The 14,159-nt window shown below is 36.8% G+C and overlaps 1 protein-coding gene across 8 annotated transcripts in view; it reads right to left on the bottom strand.

Annotated features, from left to right (window-relative positions):
• The window catches only part of arhgef28a (Rho guanine nucleotide exchange factor 28a), a 186,373-nt gene that overhangs the window by 121,257 nt on the left and 50,957 nt on the right, over positions 1–14,159 (bottom strand). The window contains exon 1 of one of the 8 annotated variants that reach the window (XM_088629167.1): positions 9,099–10,580. The exons of the other annotated variants lie outside the window; for them this stretch is intronic. Coding sequence (XP_088485293.1) covers positions 9,099–9,183 — 85 coding nt within the window. The 5' untranslated portion in view covers positions 9,184–10,580. Of the gene's footprint in view, positions 1–9,098; positions 10,581–14,159 lie in introns of those variants that run through there. 8 annotated transcript variants of the gene reach the window in all.

The raw sequence follows: 14,159 nt of genomic DNA, 5'->3' as shown, positions 1-14,159 counted from the left end.
ACTGAGGGGGACTGTTATATACACCCATACAGTACATGAAAAGTGTTTGTAATGTAATGACTCATGTATTAAATTAAACAGACTTTAATCCTCATGAATCATGTGGAAAAGCCTTATCCTGGAGATATCATTTTTGAAAAAGGCAGGGGAGGGTTGACTTTTGTGGTCCCAGAGTGGAATATTCTTGACAATTATATTTGAAAGCTGATGGGGTTCATTTTGTTTTTAACTGCCTTATCTTTAGCTATCTTTTTTTACAAAATGGAAAAAAGGAGTCTTCCATGACTAATGTTTGCCAGTTCAGGTGAGTAAAATAATCTGTAATGTATTATTTTCCTGATATGCAATTAATATAGTTCATTTCATTTTGAATAATGGCTGTAAAATGGACTATGACCACTCCTGCCCACCAGTTAATTTTAAGAAGCCCTTATCCCCACTACTGCTCTTTGGTCCCTTATTGCTATTATACAGATTCATGCTACACTTTCATAAGAAGAATAAGAAGAACAACAAGAAGAAACCTTTAACTATGTACGCCATTTGAGAACAAAATCACATACAAAATGATAACCCAATGTGGCACTACGCAGTGAGGGCATTTTCAGCGTGGAGGCAGAGCCCTGGATGAAAGGTGATGCATTGCCTTTGTAACCACAGCTGTACTGGCTGATCAGGGACGAGCCACAGCTGTGTGGACTTCATAAAGACACACTGAACACCTCCCCGGAGGGACGAGCAGGGTACCCCCAGAAGGGGAGGAACTTCCACTGACAGTCCCAGATTGTGACCGGGCAAAAGGCCATCGTTTTTCCTTCACTTCATTTCCTTTTTTCCCTGTCCCACTGTGCATCTCTCATGAGGACAGGTTGAGAGGTTTTTTGTTGTTGTTGTTTTGGCCTTGTGCTCCCTGCTCTCCCAGACTGGATCCCGTTACATAGTTTAAGTCCAGTCTGGATACCGCTGTTGCAAGCGATTCTTTTTCCCAGGCTGGAAACCGGCGCATTTTCCTTTTTTTCTTTTGGTTTGGTTCCCCCCCTCCCCTTTTTTTGTGTTATTTTCGTGTTTTGCTAACCTCACACCAGTGCCTCTACCCCCTCACATGGGACATTGACTTTTACCAGTGCTCGCCAGGCACCTTTCAAACTGTTACACCAGGTACACCTACTTCAAGAGCTTTGTACAAGTTAGGTTTCTCTTACATGTATGTAAGTCTGAATTGCCCTTTCTTAGCCATTGTGTGAACACACATAGAGAATTGCCATTCATGATATTGTTGTGATTCTCTCTTATTTGCCTTTGCTGTTTTGTAGTAGTTAACAAGGAGGACAGGAGCGCAGAACTGCAGGTTCACCAGCATTTATTTTCCTTTAATGTTTAACAGGTATCACAGCGGGAGGTTGGTAGAGAACAAGAGAGAGAATCTACCAGCAGCTTGATGTCCATGAGACAGAGGAAGAAAGGAAACATTCAACTTTATATAGGTGAGAGAAATTAAATAATAATGAAAAAACATTTCAAAGACCTATAATTAGAGAAAATAAAAACACCAAAAGGCATACACTTAAACATATACAATACGGTTAATAAATCCCAATTACCTTTTTAGCAAAATTATAAAAACTGTACATTTCATTACTCTGCACTATTCACTAGTGGAGGAAATTTCTCAACACTGCTGAAGTCACAAGCTTCTTGTTATAAGTCCAGAGCTCACCACTCCACACAGCTGACCAGGAAATACAAAGAGAACATGCTTTCTTGCCCTAACAACATCAACAACCAACTGGCAAATGGGATTGATGTATATCTCCAAGATGTGAGAAAAGCTGATCATGTAAATATTGCCATCCAGAGAACAATGTACTATACTATTACTGGAACAAAATTACTTTTATTCTAGAGTAACTATTAAAATTCCCCTTTAATAAGGGAAATATCAAACTGTATTCCTATTACTTATTACGTTGTCATCAAAATGCTTTATAAAAGTCTTACTTTGATATTTTTTGCCATAGCATCGCATTGTAGCTATTAAGCTATATTTGATGCTATCAGTTGACCAGAACAGAACTGTGTCATATATGAGGTGAAAAGAACAAATCAGATAAAATCATCGTATTAAGTGTCATGAGACATCTAAATACTGTAGCAAAAACAAAGGTCTACATTCCAACAAACGAGAATGAACACGTGCCTCTGTGTTCACAAGTATTTTCTGACTTGACTTTTTCTGAAGACTGCAAAGCTGTGACATCAGAACAGAGTGGATGCAAAATGTAGGCTTGGTCTGCACTAGATACAAACTGAAAGGGGAGAAGAAAGGAAACACATCGTTTCGGCTGTGGAGCCTTACACCCGAAAAAAAAACGTTGTGTTTCCTTTCTTCTCTTTTCAGCATGGAATAAACCTATTACTTGTTCCTTTGCAGCCTACACATGCTGACGGAACTACCCACCTCAACTAGATACAAACTGTTTGTTGTGGACCCCTCCTGAATTCTTTGTATATCATTGTATTAATTGTAAATGTTTTTATGTCTCACAGTTGCATAACCAGCACAGATGTAGTCATACCATCTGAGAACCATTGTAAGGAATCTGAAGAAAGATGGTATTAATCTAGAAAAACTAAGAATTATTTCAGCAAACCAGCACATGAAGGAGAAAAATAACAAACTAATCTTTAGGTTTTTTAATAGTTTTCTTTTTTAATTTATTAATAATTTTTAACTTTAATTTATTATTACTGATTACTGATTTGATTAGGAGAAAATGCAAACTGTTATATTAATCTGATTATTTCAAACTGTGACCCAACAGAACAATGTATCTTAATGTACAGTATCTGTCAATATTCATGAGACGTACTTTTAAAAAATGAATTAAGTTAAACATGCAACATTGAAGCACCAAATGATTTTTGTGACAAGCACAATCTAGTATACAGTACATAGTTTAAAAAAAACATAAATCTTTAATAACTTCCTCAAAATGATTTCTCATTGGTTTGATGAACATTTAAATAACAAGTCCAGTTAAAAAGAAGTGTTTTATGAATTTCATGGGATTTGAACTCACCCTAGAGATAAGGCAAACTTCCAGATTTAATTACACACAGCAGGAACAATTATTCTGTGAGAAGGAAAAGTGAAATTGAGCCAGCTCACTTCATGCTACAGTGCCAACTCATTCAAGAGAAAGGGGGACTAAAGCCATCATTTCTAAAGCCAATTTAAAGCTATTCTCAATCATATGCCTCCATCCAAAGCTCAAGTGAAAATTAATAAGTACAAACAGCTGTTATGAACATTGTGACAATATTATCTTGCTTAAAACACAAATTTGATGGCACAGGTAATGTTATGCAGTTCCACTATAATTCCCACCAGATTAATGCTTTGCAAACAACTAACTAGACTGAGTCTAAGGTACTGCCGGTTTACAGCATCTAATTAACTAGCTAATCTTTGGATACACCTACTCTATATTGATTTATAATTTACAACCTTTACAACAAACCACGGAAATTACAAAATAAAAGGGCAGCAATTTATTTTGATTTAAAATGGAAAAATACTTAAGAAACTAGTTGGCCTAGATGTACAGGCTTGAAGCAATACATCACATGCTCAAAGACATATGCATGCTAATTAGACGACACACTTAAGGAGAATTTAAAACCAATAATGTCTGGAGAAGGTGCTGTTTCAGTGCCTTGATCTTCCTAGTTGTGAAATCCTTAAACCAACAACAGCTAACTGTTCAAACAGCTGTTACTGTTATTATTGGAATATTTCAATCTTCCCAGCATCAGAGCATTGGTTTAACATGAAATGGAAAACCGGCATTTAGGAATATCTTTCACAGTATACCCCAAGACAGTGAGATCTATTCAAAAATTTTGTAATTCTTCAGATAATTGACTTATTAAACAGAAGTATTCATAATCTATCCATTCATTTTCTAACTGCCTCATCTAATTCAGGAATGTTGGGATGCCTCAGCCTATTCCAGCAAGCAACACAAGGGCATGGTACACCCTGGACAGGACACCAGTCCATCACAGGACACACACTAACACACACACACCAGGACCAATTTTCTCAGAAGTCAATTAACCTGCAAGTATGTCTTTGGACTGTGGAAGGAAACTGGAAATAAGATAAACAAACTTACATTGAAATACTGCATATTAGTCATGTGATTTCACACTTATGTTCAATTTTCACTGCAATAGACCCAAAGTATCCTTCAGACATATAGATTAAAATGTTTAATTACTTGCCAAGAACTTCCATGTTCCATGATAGTTTATTAATCTCATTGTTTCACGGCATTAAGGAATGACCTCCACAACAGCATATTAACAAAACACAGATTTGGACTGAAGGAAAAAAAAACTGAGTGTAGATTCCAAGTTGCCTAAAAAAGTAATAGAGGCAACTGGCACATCAGATGACAAGAATAACATTTCAAAGGTTTTTAAATGAACCCAGTCCTTCCCAGGGAAACAATAAAATGACATCATGTAATGATTTTATGAAGTGAGCACATCTTTTCAGTTTATATTTTGACTAAAGCATTATAATTTGCTGAAAATCACAGCATGGAGCAAACGGAAATGATTAAGCCAAAATGCTGTTTAATCACAAAGTGCTGCTGGGCTCATGCTTTGCCATCACCAGACTGCTTACAGCTAAAAGAAACTGCCCCTGTCTCCATTATTTGGAAGACCAATCTACGGCCCAATCTGGATTATTTAAAATTTCATCAAGGCAGTCTCCTTGGGAGACGCTGATCTATGGTTTAGAAAACCACTTTTAAATACTCTACCAAAACCATTCAATGAAGTGAGACAAAGAAGCCACTAATAGCCAGGGTTGCTTAACAAGGACATTTAAAATGAAACAAGCCCTTGAGTCAACTTAAATCTGCAAGGCACAGGAGTCGAATAGCAATGTAAGTGACTGCCAAGGTCTTACTGTTGTTCTTACCAATAGAAACAGGGTTAAAAAATTCAGAATTAGGAAATGGATATTATGGTTATTTTCTTAATAACATACAGTGCTTTACAAAAATATTCAGAATCTTGCACAGTTTTCACTTAGTTTGTACTTAAAAGATTGCAATTAGAATACTTAAAAGTACCAATTAATATTTGTTACTATATATGCACAACCTATTCTACACATTCAAAGCATAAAAACAACCAGGAACAAGTAAATAGACAATATGAAAGAAAAACTGAAAAGTCATGATTGCGTAAGCATTCAAACCACTTGCTGTGGTAACCTTTAGTGTAGCTGCACAAAATTACCTAGACTAGCCCCACAATTGAGTAGCCTCTGCCTGTGTGCAACTCATAATTTCAGAACAATCATGGTTGTCATTATTTCAGAATTAAAACGCCATGCTACAGTCAAACATGCCAATGACAACATCATGCAAAGGGGATGCATCTCCTCAGCAGGGACTGAAAAGGAAACAATCTCTGTGAGTTTCCTTATTTAAGAATTTTCAAAGCCTGTCAGTCAGAGCCAATGAAAATCACAGAACAGCATAAGGGTACAAAGTATCAGTCAAAGAATATCCCTGTGAGCACAGTCTACTCAATTGTCAAGAATGGGATGGTGTATCTAATTACTGCCTAGATGAAACCATTCCTCCAAAACCATTCCTCCAAACTGGGCAGCCAGGCAAGAAGGAAACTGGTGACGGATGCCAATGTAAGACCACCAGCAGCCTTGAAAGTGCTACAGAGTTCAGTGGTTGAAATGGGAGAAAAAGTGCATGTGTCAACAATTTCTAGAAAACAAATAAGCCATCTCAAATCCGGCATGGAATTTGCACCAAAGCCCCTGAATTTTCCTTTGAACACGTGGCAAAATGTATTGTAGTCAGATGAGACCAAATTGGTCTAAATGTCAAGTGTTATGTCAGGCACAGACCCAACACAGCACAACTCCCGGTTAAAACCATCCCCCGTCAGGCATTCCGGTGGCAACACCATCTTAAGGGGACATTTCCCATCAGCAGGGGCGGGTAATGAAACTGACTGAAGGAAAAATGACGAAACCAAGTACACATAAACACTCAGAAAAAAAATAAGTGATCTACAACCAAGACAGAAGAGCTTGAGCAAAAACCCTAGGAAGCAAAGTTGCAAAAATTACAACAAGCCGGTGAGCAAAGTCTCACCCAAAAAAACTTGTGCCTGTAATTGCTGCCAAAGATGCTTCCACCAAATACTGAGTTCATAGGTCTGAATATTTATGCAGCCAACATACTGTATTTCAGTTTTTTCTCCTTAGTGTTTGCTGACATTTACGGTAACTTATCTTACCCTTAAAAGTCTTCAGTTTTTTCAGGTTTTTAATACATTTTTAAGTTTTAAAACAGTGTATGCATCATTTCATGATTTCACATATGGGACAGCATATTAAAGATCTGAATACTTGAAGGCACTGAATGTTGAAAAATAGGATTTATACTCTGCACTCTGTCGTCAAAATCCAATACCACCCAAAAGCACACTATAATTTGGCATGTTTAACAAAATGCTGTGTTGTCTCAAATTCCAGGACGTACTGACTTTTCAAATGCTCAGTACCTATTACATTGTCTTTACATCTATCCACCCATTTTCTAACTGCTTCATCCAATTCAGGTCACAATCTTTACATACAATACACACGGTCTTTACAATAAAATATGACTACAGCATACTTCTGTCTGGCCAATGATTATGCACATGGCAAACTTCAAATGTAGAAACATACCCCCAAAAATATTATTTATTTGTCTAAAATAGGTATTGTATTTAGATTCTCCTTTTTAACACTTTTCTCTACAGTATACGGGATATTTAGTGCTGACTACAAGAAATATGGATAAAAATAAACTCAATTTAGTATTAAACTAGGATTAGCTTATTCAGATTTAGATTTTCTTGAGGTCAACACTTCTTATTTCACATCCTTCTCTCCTCCGCATAACCACCCTTCCAGCGGCTCAATCGCTCATTCTCCATAGCGAGAGCTCTAACAGCCTTGTCCTCAGTGCCTGGCTATCATTCTCTATCAAACCGTTCACCTTCTAATGCACTGAATATCACTGCGTTAGTCCAGACCTACTGAAATCACTGTTACTGTACATTGCACCACTAAAATGTAAACTAGGATATTTAGGATATAAAAATATTTAATCTTAGAAACAAGAATTAAATATAAAATCTGTTTCAAAATCCAGTGGAATGTGATTAAAAGATAAACCTTCATCAAATATGGATAAGTGGTTAATCCTTGTTGGCGCAATCGGCCTTTGAAAAATAATACCCGAAGCAGTTTTACTTTTACTTTGACTCCTTTAATAATTTTATTAATTAATTTTATTTCTATCATTCTAGTTTGTCATAGAAATTAAAGAGTCACACGACGCCATGGCCAAAAGCACTTTTACATTTTATCTTAGTAAAAAGGCTCTTGGAGAAGACCAACAGGTGGAAAGATTCTGGGAGCAAAGCAATTCTCGGCCCATATCCTCAGCCCATGGCCTTGGGAAGGTGACATCATCTGACTGTCCTCATTCATCTATGTCAGCAGCCTGAAACATGTCTTAAGAGGAAACACAGTGTCTATACGCAGTCTGGCTATTGTGCTAACATCATAAAAAAACAATCTGTTTAGCAAGTGAATAGGCAGAATAGCCCCTGGACAATGCACATTCAGAACATAATGTGTTAATGCTTGGTTGATTGCACTGTGCAGTTTGGATCTGCAGTGCATAAAACTGCACTGGTATTATTGCTGGGATTTCCTGTACCATTCAGCGAATGCTCTGCATCTATTTAATTACACAAAACCTATGGATTATGCTTGAAAACAGTCCATAAAACTTCCAAATGCAAATGTGCCAAATCATTTAGGTAACTGTGAATTTCTGACATGAGTCTAACGCTTACATTAAGCTGTGCATCTGCCATAGTTTCTTTGACTACACATTCTTTTAGCATTTTTAATAATTGGTACATTTTGTAATTTATACAACATGTGGTAATTTATACAACAGTAAAATTGCATAATACAAAGTAATTCTTACTCTTTCATTACCTTTACATTTCAAAGAACCGATTACCTGCTATACATAAAAAGTGCATAGAAATAGAAGCATGTGAAAAGAGATCCAGATTTTTATTGATTAATCAACTATAAGCCTTTGAACTTGTTTGTGCTAATTTGCTATGGTATTTCTAACTCAGGTACTTATTTAAAAGACCGATTTAACAGTCGTCCTGTTGAGCATTCTCAGTGGAACAGAATTAATGAATGTTTGAGGACAAAACAAAAGTTTCACTGTAGTTGTTTAACTGAAAAATGTCTTTTATATTTATAGCTTTTTTTTCAAACTTGATTTGTAGTGCCAAAGAGAAGCACCAAGAATTCTCTTCTTTATTTTTAGCCTGAATACAGCCAGCATGTAATTTATCGCAAAGAACTATGATTGCCTTTGCAGACACTATAGCTTCCTGTGGCTGTTTAGGTCCTAAGAAAGAGAGCATCCCCTGATGAAAAGGATTGCGTACAAAGGCGACCTGGGTGCTATACAGATCACTCCCATCAAAAGGAAAGGAAATTTAATTTTTAAAAATGCAATTTATACCCACTTTAGTAGTGAAGGACATCAGTTTTGCCAAACCATATGTACATAATGAAAGTTTATTTCAACTGGAACAGACAACAGTCATAGCAATAAAACAGCAAATACTTGCTCAAAATATGTTAACATTTAAAATGACCCCCCAGAAATCTGAAAATGAACGGGCAACTTTCTTATAATCCTTGACAGAATCACTGAAAGATAGCTTATATCCATCTTTAAATGGATACACTTAAAGAGTAGTTCATTTCTTGCTATACATTTAACATTGAACGAAAAAGACTTTTGTTTCCAGATTCTTTACAGATGACAGCATCAACTAAAGTTTTGGCACAAGTGCAGTGAACATTTATTAAACTAAAATGTCAGGCTTTAAGAAGAAAGTTATTGTGCCGTCAAATAGTCAAAACAAGAAAAAAATGCTAGCATGTTTTGTTTTACCTTGCTTTGAAGATCTCCGTCGAATCCTCATTTTGGGAAAGGAAGGCCAAGAGTAATTAAATGGAGAATCCGAGTCGGAATCCATTTCTTTTTCTGATGTGTTTCAAACAAACACATCAGTGAGAGCAGTCAGCTGAAACATGATAGAATGCCAAACTCTGCTGTGTTCAGAGGTGTCCCTACTCCAGGCGTGATTTAGAGTAAGGAAACAGCAATGCTGGGATCATACTGCTTAATAATCCAGGGAGGGAATTACACTAAAACACACAGGGCTATCCAAGCAATCAGACACGCACATCGCTGGGGCAAGACAGCCAGACGACAGTCCTCAAAACGGCAGGAAACAAAAGAAACTGAACCGCAGAGCTGCTTCACTGTTGAGAAGAATTTGGAAGGTCAGTCTGAGCCAATGAATCATTAACTCACCTTTTCATTTCTATGCAAATCAAACTGCTGAGACCAAGCTATCAAGAGTGAGGAGAAGGTTACTCCACAGAGGAACAAGAAAAAAAAGACAAACCAAAGCATGTACAGTAGGTACAGAATGTTAATTAGGGCTCACCAACAAGACAGTTACAGCACCCATGGGTGTACCTGGGGGTGAGCATGGGTAAAAAAAAACACGTACTCCTTGGTTTATCCTTCACAATGCTGGTAAAACGTTTTCCGTGGACACTGACAAATCTCGGAGGGCCTCAGGGAGAGATGCTGAGCTTTAATTCCATCGATCCCTTCACTTTACGTTCTCCGTCAGCCAGCAAATTAAACACCTAGTCCAATCTGGCAGCCGAGACAGTATGACCTTCTTGAGAAATGTGAAACCCTGCATTGTCCACATACTTACATCTCTGAGCACACTGAAGAGGAAAAAGAAAAAGAGGTACTACATGGACTGCTTGCAGGTTCCTTTAAGGAGCTCTTTGGAGCTCTTTGGAGTTCTGTGCTGCTAAATAAATCTGATTTATCAATTTTCTATGGTCCCTAGATCATCCACAATGTCAGAAACTCCGGTATGTTCCTTCTTTTAGCTGTGCATATGTCTGGCACCTTTACAAGGCTAGGGTAACCTCTCAACTCAGCACAACAGAACTAGTGACTGTTTTACAACAAATCTTCCATTCTTACACAGTCTCCCCGAACAACTCACTGGCAATTAGCATTCAGCCTGGCCTTGGCAGCCCCTCCCCCCATCATCTTCCGAGCACACAAAACTTCTTTCTTCGAGTACCCGTGTGTGCTCGCTGCAGACACAGCACCGAAAGAGCATGCTTACTGTTTGTTCGCTAAACTCACATTAAACTTTTCTGTTGGCCTCCCTTCGCAATGTGATGTGTGTCTTTGCTGGCTGGGGTGGGATAGGATGGGGGGGGGGTCGGCAGTAAGCGAGAGAAAACACAGAGACATAAGGGGAGGGAGTTAGAAAGAGAGAGAGAGACAAGAGCCCAAGTGTAGCTCATCTTAAATGTCAGCTTTGGTAAGACTATGACATTTGAGCTTGTTAACATTCCTCACTTCATTTCAATTACTGTTCAAACAGATGAAGCCTAGAGTAGCTCCTCAGTACAGTATATGAAATCATTTCTAGGGTTTTTTCTAAATTATTTATTCCTGACAGTGCAGATTCTTATACTGTAGCTCTAGCTGATGGGTCAAACTGAGGACATAGAATAGAAGCAAAAAAAAAACTCCAGGTTTAAACTGAAGAAAAACAATGCTATGAATAAACGTTTTTAATCGCTAGCTTCCCAATACAGCACAAAATTGCTTATATGGCAAATAATTTTTAATTTTAATTCTCTTTGTTTCATTGTAAATCAGAACTGTCCTTTATGATCCATTTTTCAGTTTATCATTCTCCTGTTAACATATTTTCCTGAACATTAATTTTTCACTGTATTTAACAAATGGACTAACCGAATTAACTAAACTAATGGATATGACACCTGTATACAGTATACAGTATACTATAAAAGTCTATCATATTAAATTAACTTAATAATCTGTGTAGCCCCTCCATAAACTAAAATATTATTACTTCAATATTGGTAACCTTGTTTGATTACAGCAAAATAGGACAGTTATTTTGCAAAGATGCCACATTCCCTTGGTTGAAGAAGGGAATGTGAAGAACTAAAATGTATTTGCATATGACATAGTAGAAGATTGCTTTGTAATAATTTCTTGAAAAACCACAGACGCTTAGAAAATCACTGTACTAAGCTGCTCAACACATGAAATAAACATGTACTGTATGATGAAAAGCAAACTGGATCATGCAAATGAGCAATCTAAATTCTCACCAACTGTTTCTAGGGAGAAGAAAAATAAATATGGACAGCTGCTGGACTTAATGCTTACTATTAATAAATTTGACTGACACCTTTATCCACAACTACTTCTATTTGTACCCATTTATACAGCTGGGAGTGTCACTGAACGGAGTGGAGTGAAGTACCTTGCCCAAGGGTGTAACAGCAGTGTGCCACCTGACATCTGAACACACACCCTTCCACCACTCCACACTGCTGACAATACAAGTTCAAACAACCCAGACATCAATATACTGTAGAGCTTTCCAGGGAAAACATTAGTATTTCAAGTTCTCCATTAAAGACCCCACAGCTGTAAACTGAAGAGTCTCTTTAAACACAGTTAAAGGCAAATTTATTACCAGTAGGTAAAGCTTTTGTTTTTCGGCTTTAACCCTTTATGGCCTCTCGGTAGAAAAAGTTCCAAGAATTTGGGCTTTAAATAGGAGAAAGGGAAGATTTTAAGTGAGCAATGACATTAACCTCAGAATCAAGATGGCACATCTCCCAGAGAGCAAAATGTGAAAAGAGGCTCATAATGGATGAGCACTTTTAATTTTGCACCAAAAACACAAAATCAGGCCCTGAAAGGTTAAGATACAGCTACACATTTTGAATAGAAAGTGAGCATATAGTTAAATAACCAAGGAAAGAGACTGTTTGTGTTTGAATTAGTTTTCCATCTGGTGAAGACCCCCAGGGGGGAACACAGCTTTAGCTGTAAAAATTCTCCACCAGCAGAGGTGCCTAAGAGGGTATCTGTCAACTCTATGAGAAATTTAACATTCACTATACGGCTATACCAATCTGCTTAAATGGAGGCCATGACTAACTTTTTCAGTCCTGTATTAACACCTTATCATGCAAACATCTTCCAAACCTCACAAGTAAACAGGATATTAACTCAGACACTGTATTTCAGGAAGCTTAAATTTGGAAAGTAACATGGATGCTGACAACTTATAAGCTTTTATCTTTTCTTGCTTTCTCCTAATGGTGTTGTAGATTATGATTTTAATTGTAAAGCAGATTTCAACTTATCACATTAAAAACAGTTATAATTGTCACCATTGTGTCAGTATGACAGACACCAGCCAAGAAAATAGATTTAAATGTTGCACAAAATGGGCAATGGCCCAAAGGCAGCAATATGTATATTTTAATATGATCATATTTACTTGCAATAACCCAAAAAAATTTCAGGGCAAGAGATGTCCTAATGGAGAATTTCAGAGACAAAGTGATGCCTTGTCAAATTGCAAGATTTGAGAAACTGTTGTTAGTATCGATTCAGAAAAACTCCAATTTGGATGCAAAAGAGGCAGAGCATTTATTGATAAGATGTAAATTTGAGGATTGCCTTCCTGGCCAAGGGAAGAGGTCAAAATGATTGAAGTAGCCCCAACACACACATACACTAATGCAGAAAACATGACAACACACTTGGAACATAATTAGCAAAGCAGAGTAAGAAGACTGATACTAGATCAAATTTATGCCCAACAAGAAAAACAACAATAATCCGATTGTGACCAAGGCATAATGATATTAAACATAGTAAGGTCTGAATCCCCTCACAGCAAAGCAGGTGGTAAAAGAGGTGGTAAATGTTTGACTACAGAAATATGTATTACAAAGATAAAAACACCCTGCATGAAAAGAGAATTGTGTCTTTTGAAGATAGGAGACAAAAAGAGAGGGTAGGTGGGATGGAAAGAACATAAGTTGAATGAAACCTTACTTTCCTTGCTTACTTTTGGTTTATGAAAAAGTTCTTCCAAAGGCCTAATGTACAATGTCGCCAGGCTGTATTTTTATATAAGCAACTTAAGCAAAAGAAAAAATAGGAATTATAGTCACAAGATGTACATTTTTGTTGTTCTTTTATAATTCTTGATTTTAATTACCTTCATTACTCTTTATTGTCACAATAAGAAACATAATAAGAAAGTCACTTAACAAGCTTAGCTTTAGTTTCAGCCACATATTGTCTCAAATGGGAATATTGTATTTTGAAAACAATGTAACAAGTCTGTTTTATTCCCTTTGTTCTGATATACTGTAGCAACCCTAAAAATGATTAAATTCAGTAAAAGCTAACTAACATAAGACTGTTTCAATTAAATCACACATAGAGCAGCTCCATGGCTTCAGAATATGATCCTAAGGAAACATTTTTTATTGAGGCTAAAGTCATTAAACAACAAAGACAGAAAAGCAGTTAAAAATAAAAATAGCTAAAACAGAAAGACTCGCTTCTGCAACAAAATATTACACTAGCATATGGCATTTACCAAGAGTACAACTTTCTCCAGACTGAACTTGCAACCACAGCATTCCAACATCAAGGAATGAATCTCCCCGAGCTACTGTCGTTAAATAATTAACAAGCAGATGTTCCAATTGTGTTACAGCACTCCCCATGTCCCAAAATAAAATTAGAAAATATACGGTACACAGTTCTAAAGCAGTTTGTTTCGAACTCTTAAAATTTTAAAAATTAAAACAGGCATAATGTTATTACACGGAACAGATATTCCACCTGTGTAGTGCTCTGCATTAAAACACAGCCAAAGTCAAGATCATTGGTGCCTCATAACCTTTTGAAACAGCTGTTATATACAGATTTCCAAATATTACTCCTCTAGCTATTTTTCAAACTCAATGAATCACTTAAAGCAGAGAGAAACTGCTAACACTGCCTAAACCAATACTTGTTAAAAATAAGATAATAAATCACATTGAAAAGTTC

Source organism: Lepisosteus platostomus, chromosome 4 (genome assembly GCF_059453375.1).
Source record: "Lepisosteus platostomus isolate fLepPlt1 chromosome 4, fLepPlt1.hap1, whole genome shotgun sequence".
In the NCBI taxonomy this organism is placed as follows: Eukaryota; Metazoa; Chordata; class Actinopteri; order Semionotiformes; family Lepisosteidae; genus Lepisosteus; species Lepisosteus platostomus.
Note: the sequence above shows the minus strand (reverse complement) of the source record. Positions and strands in the feature narration are given on the sequence as shown.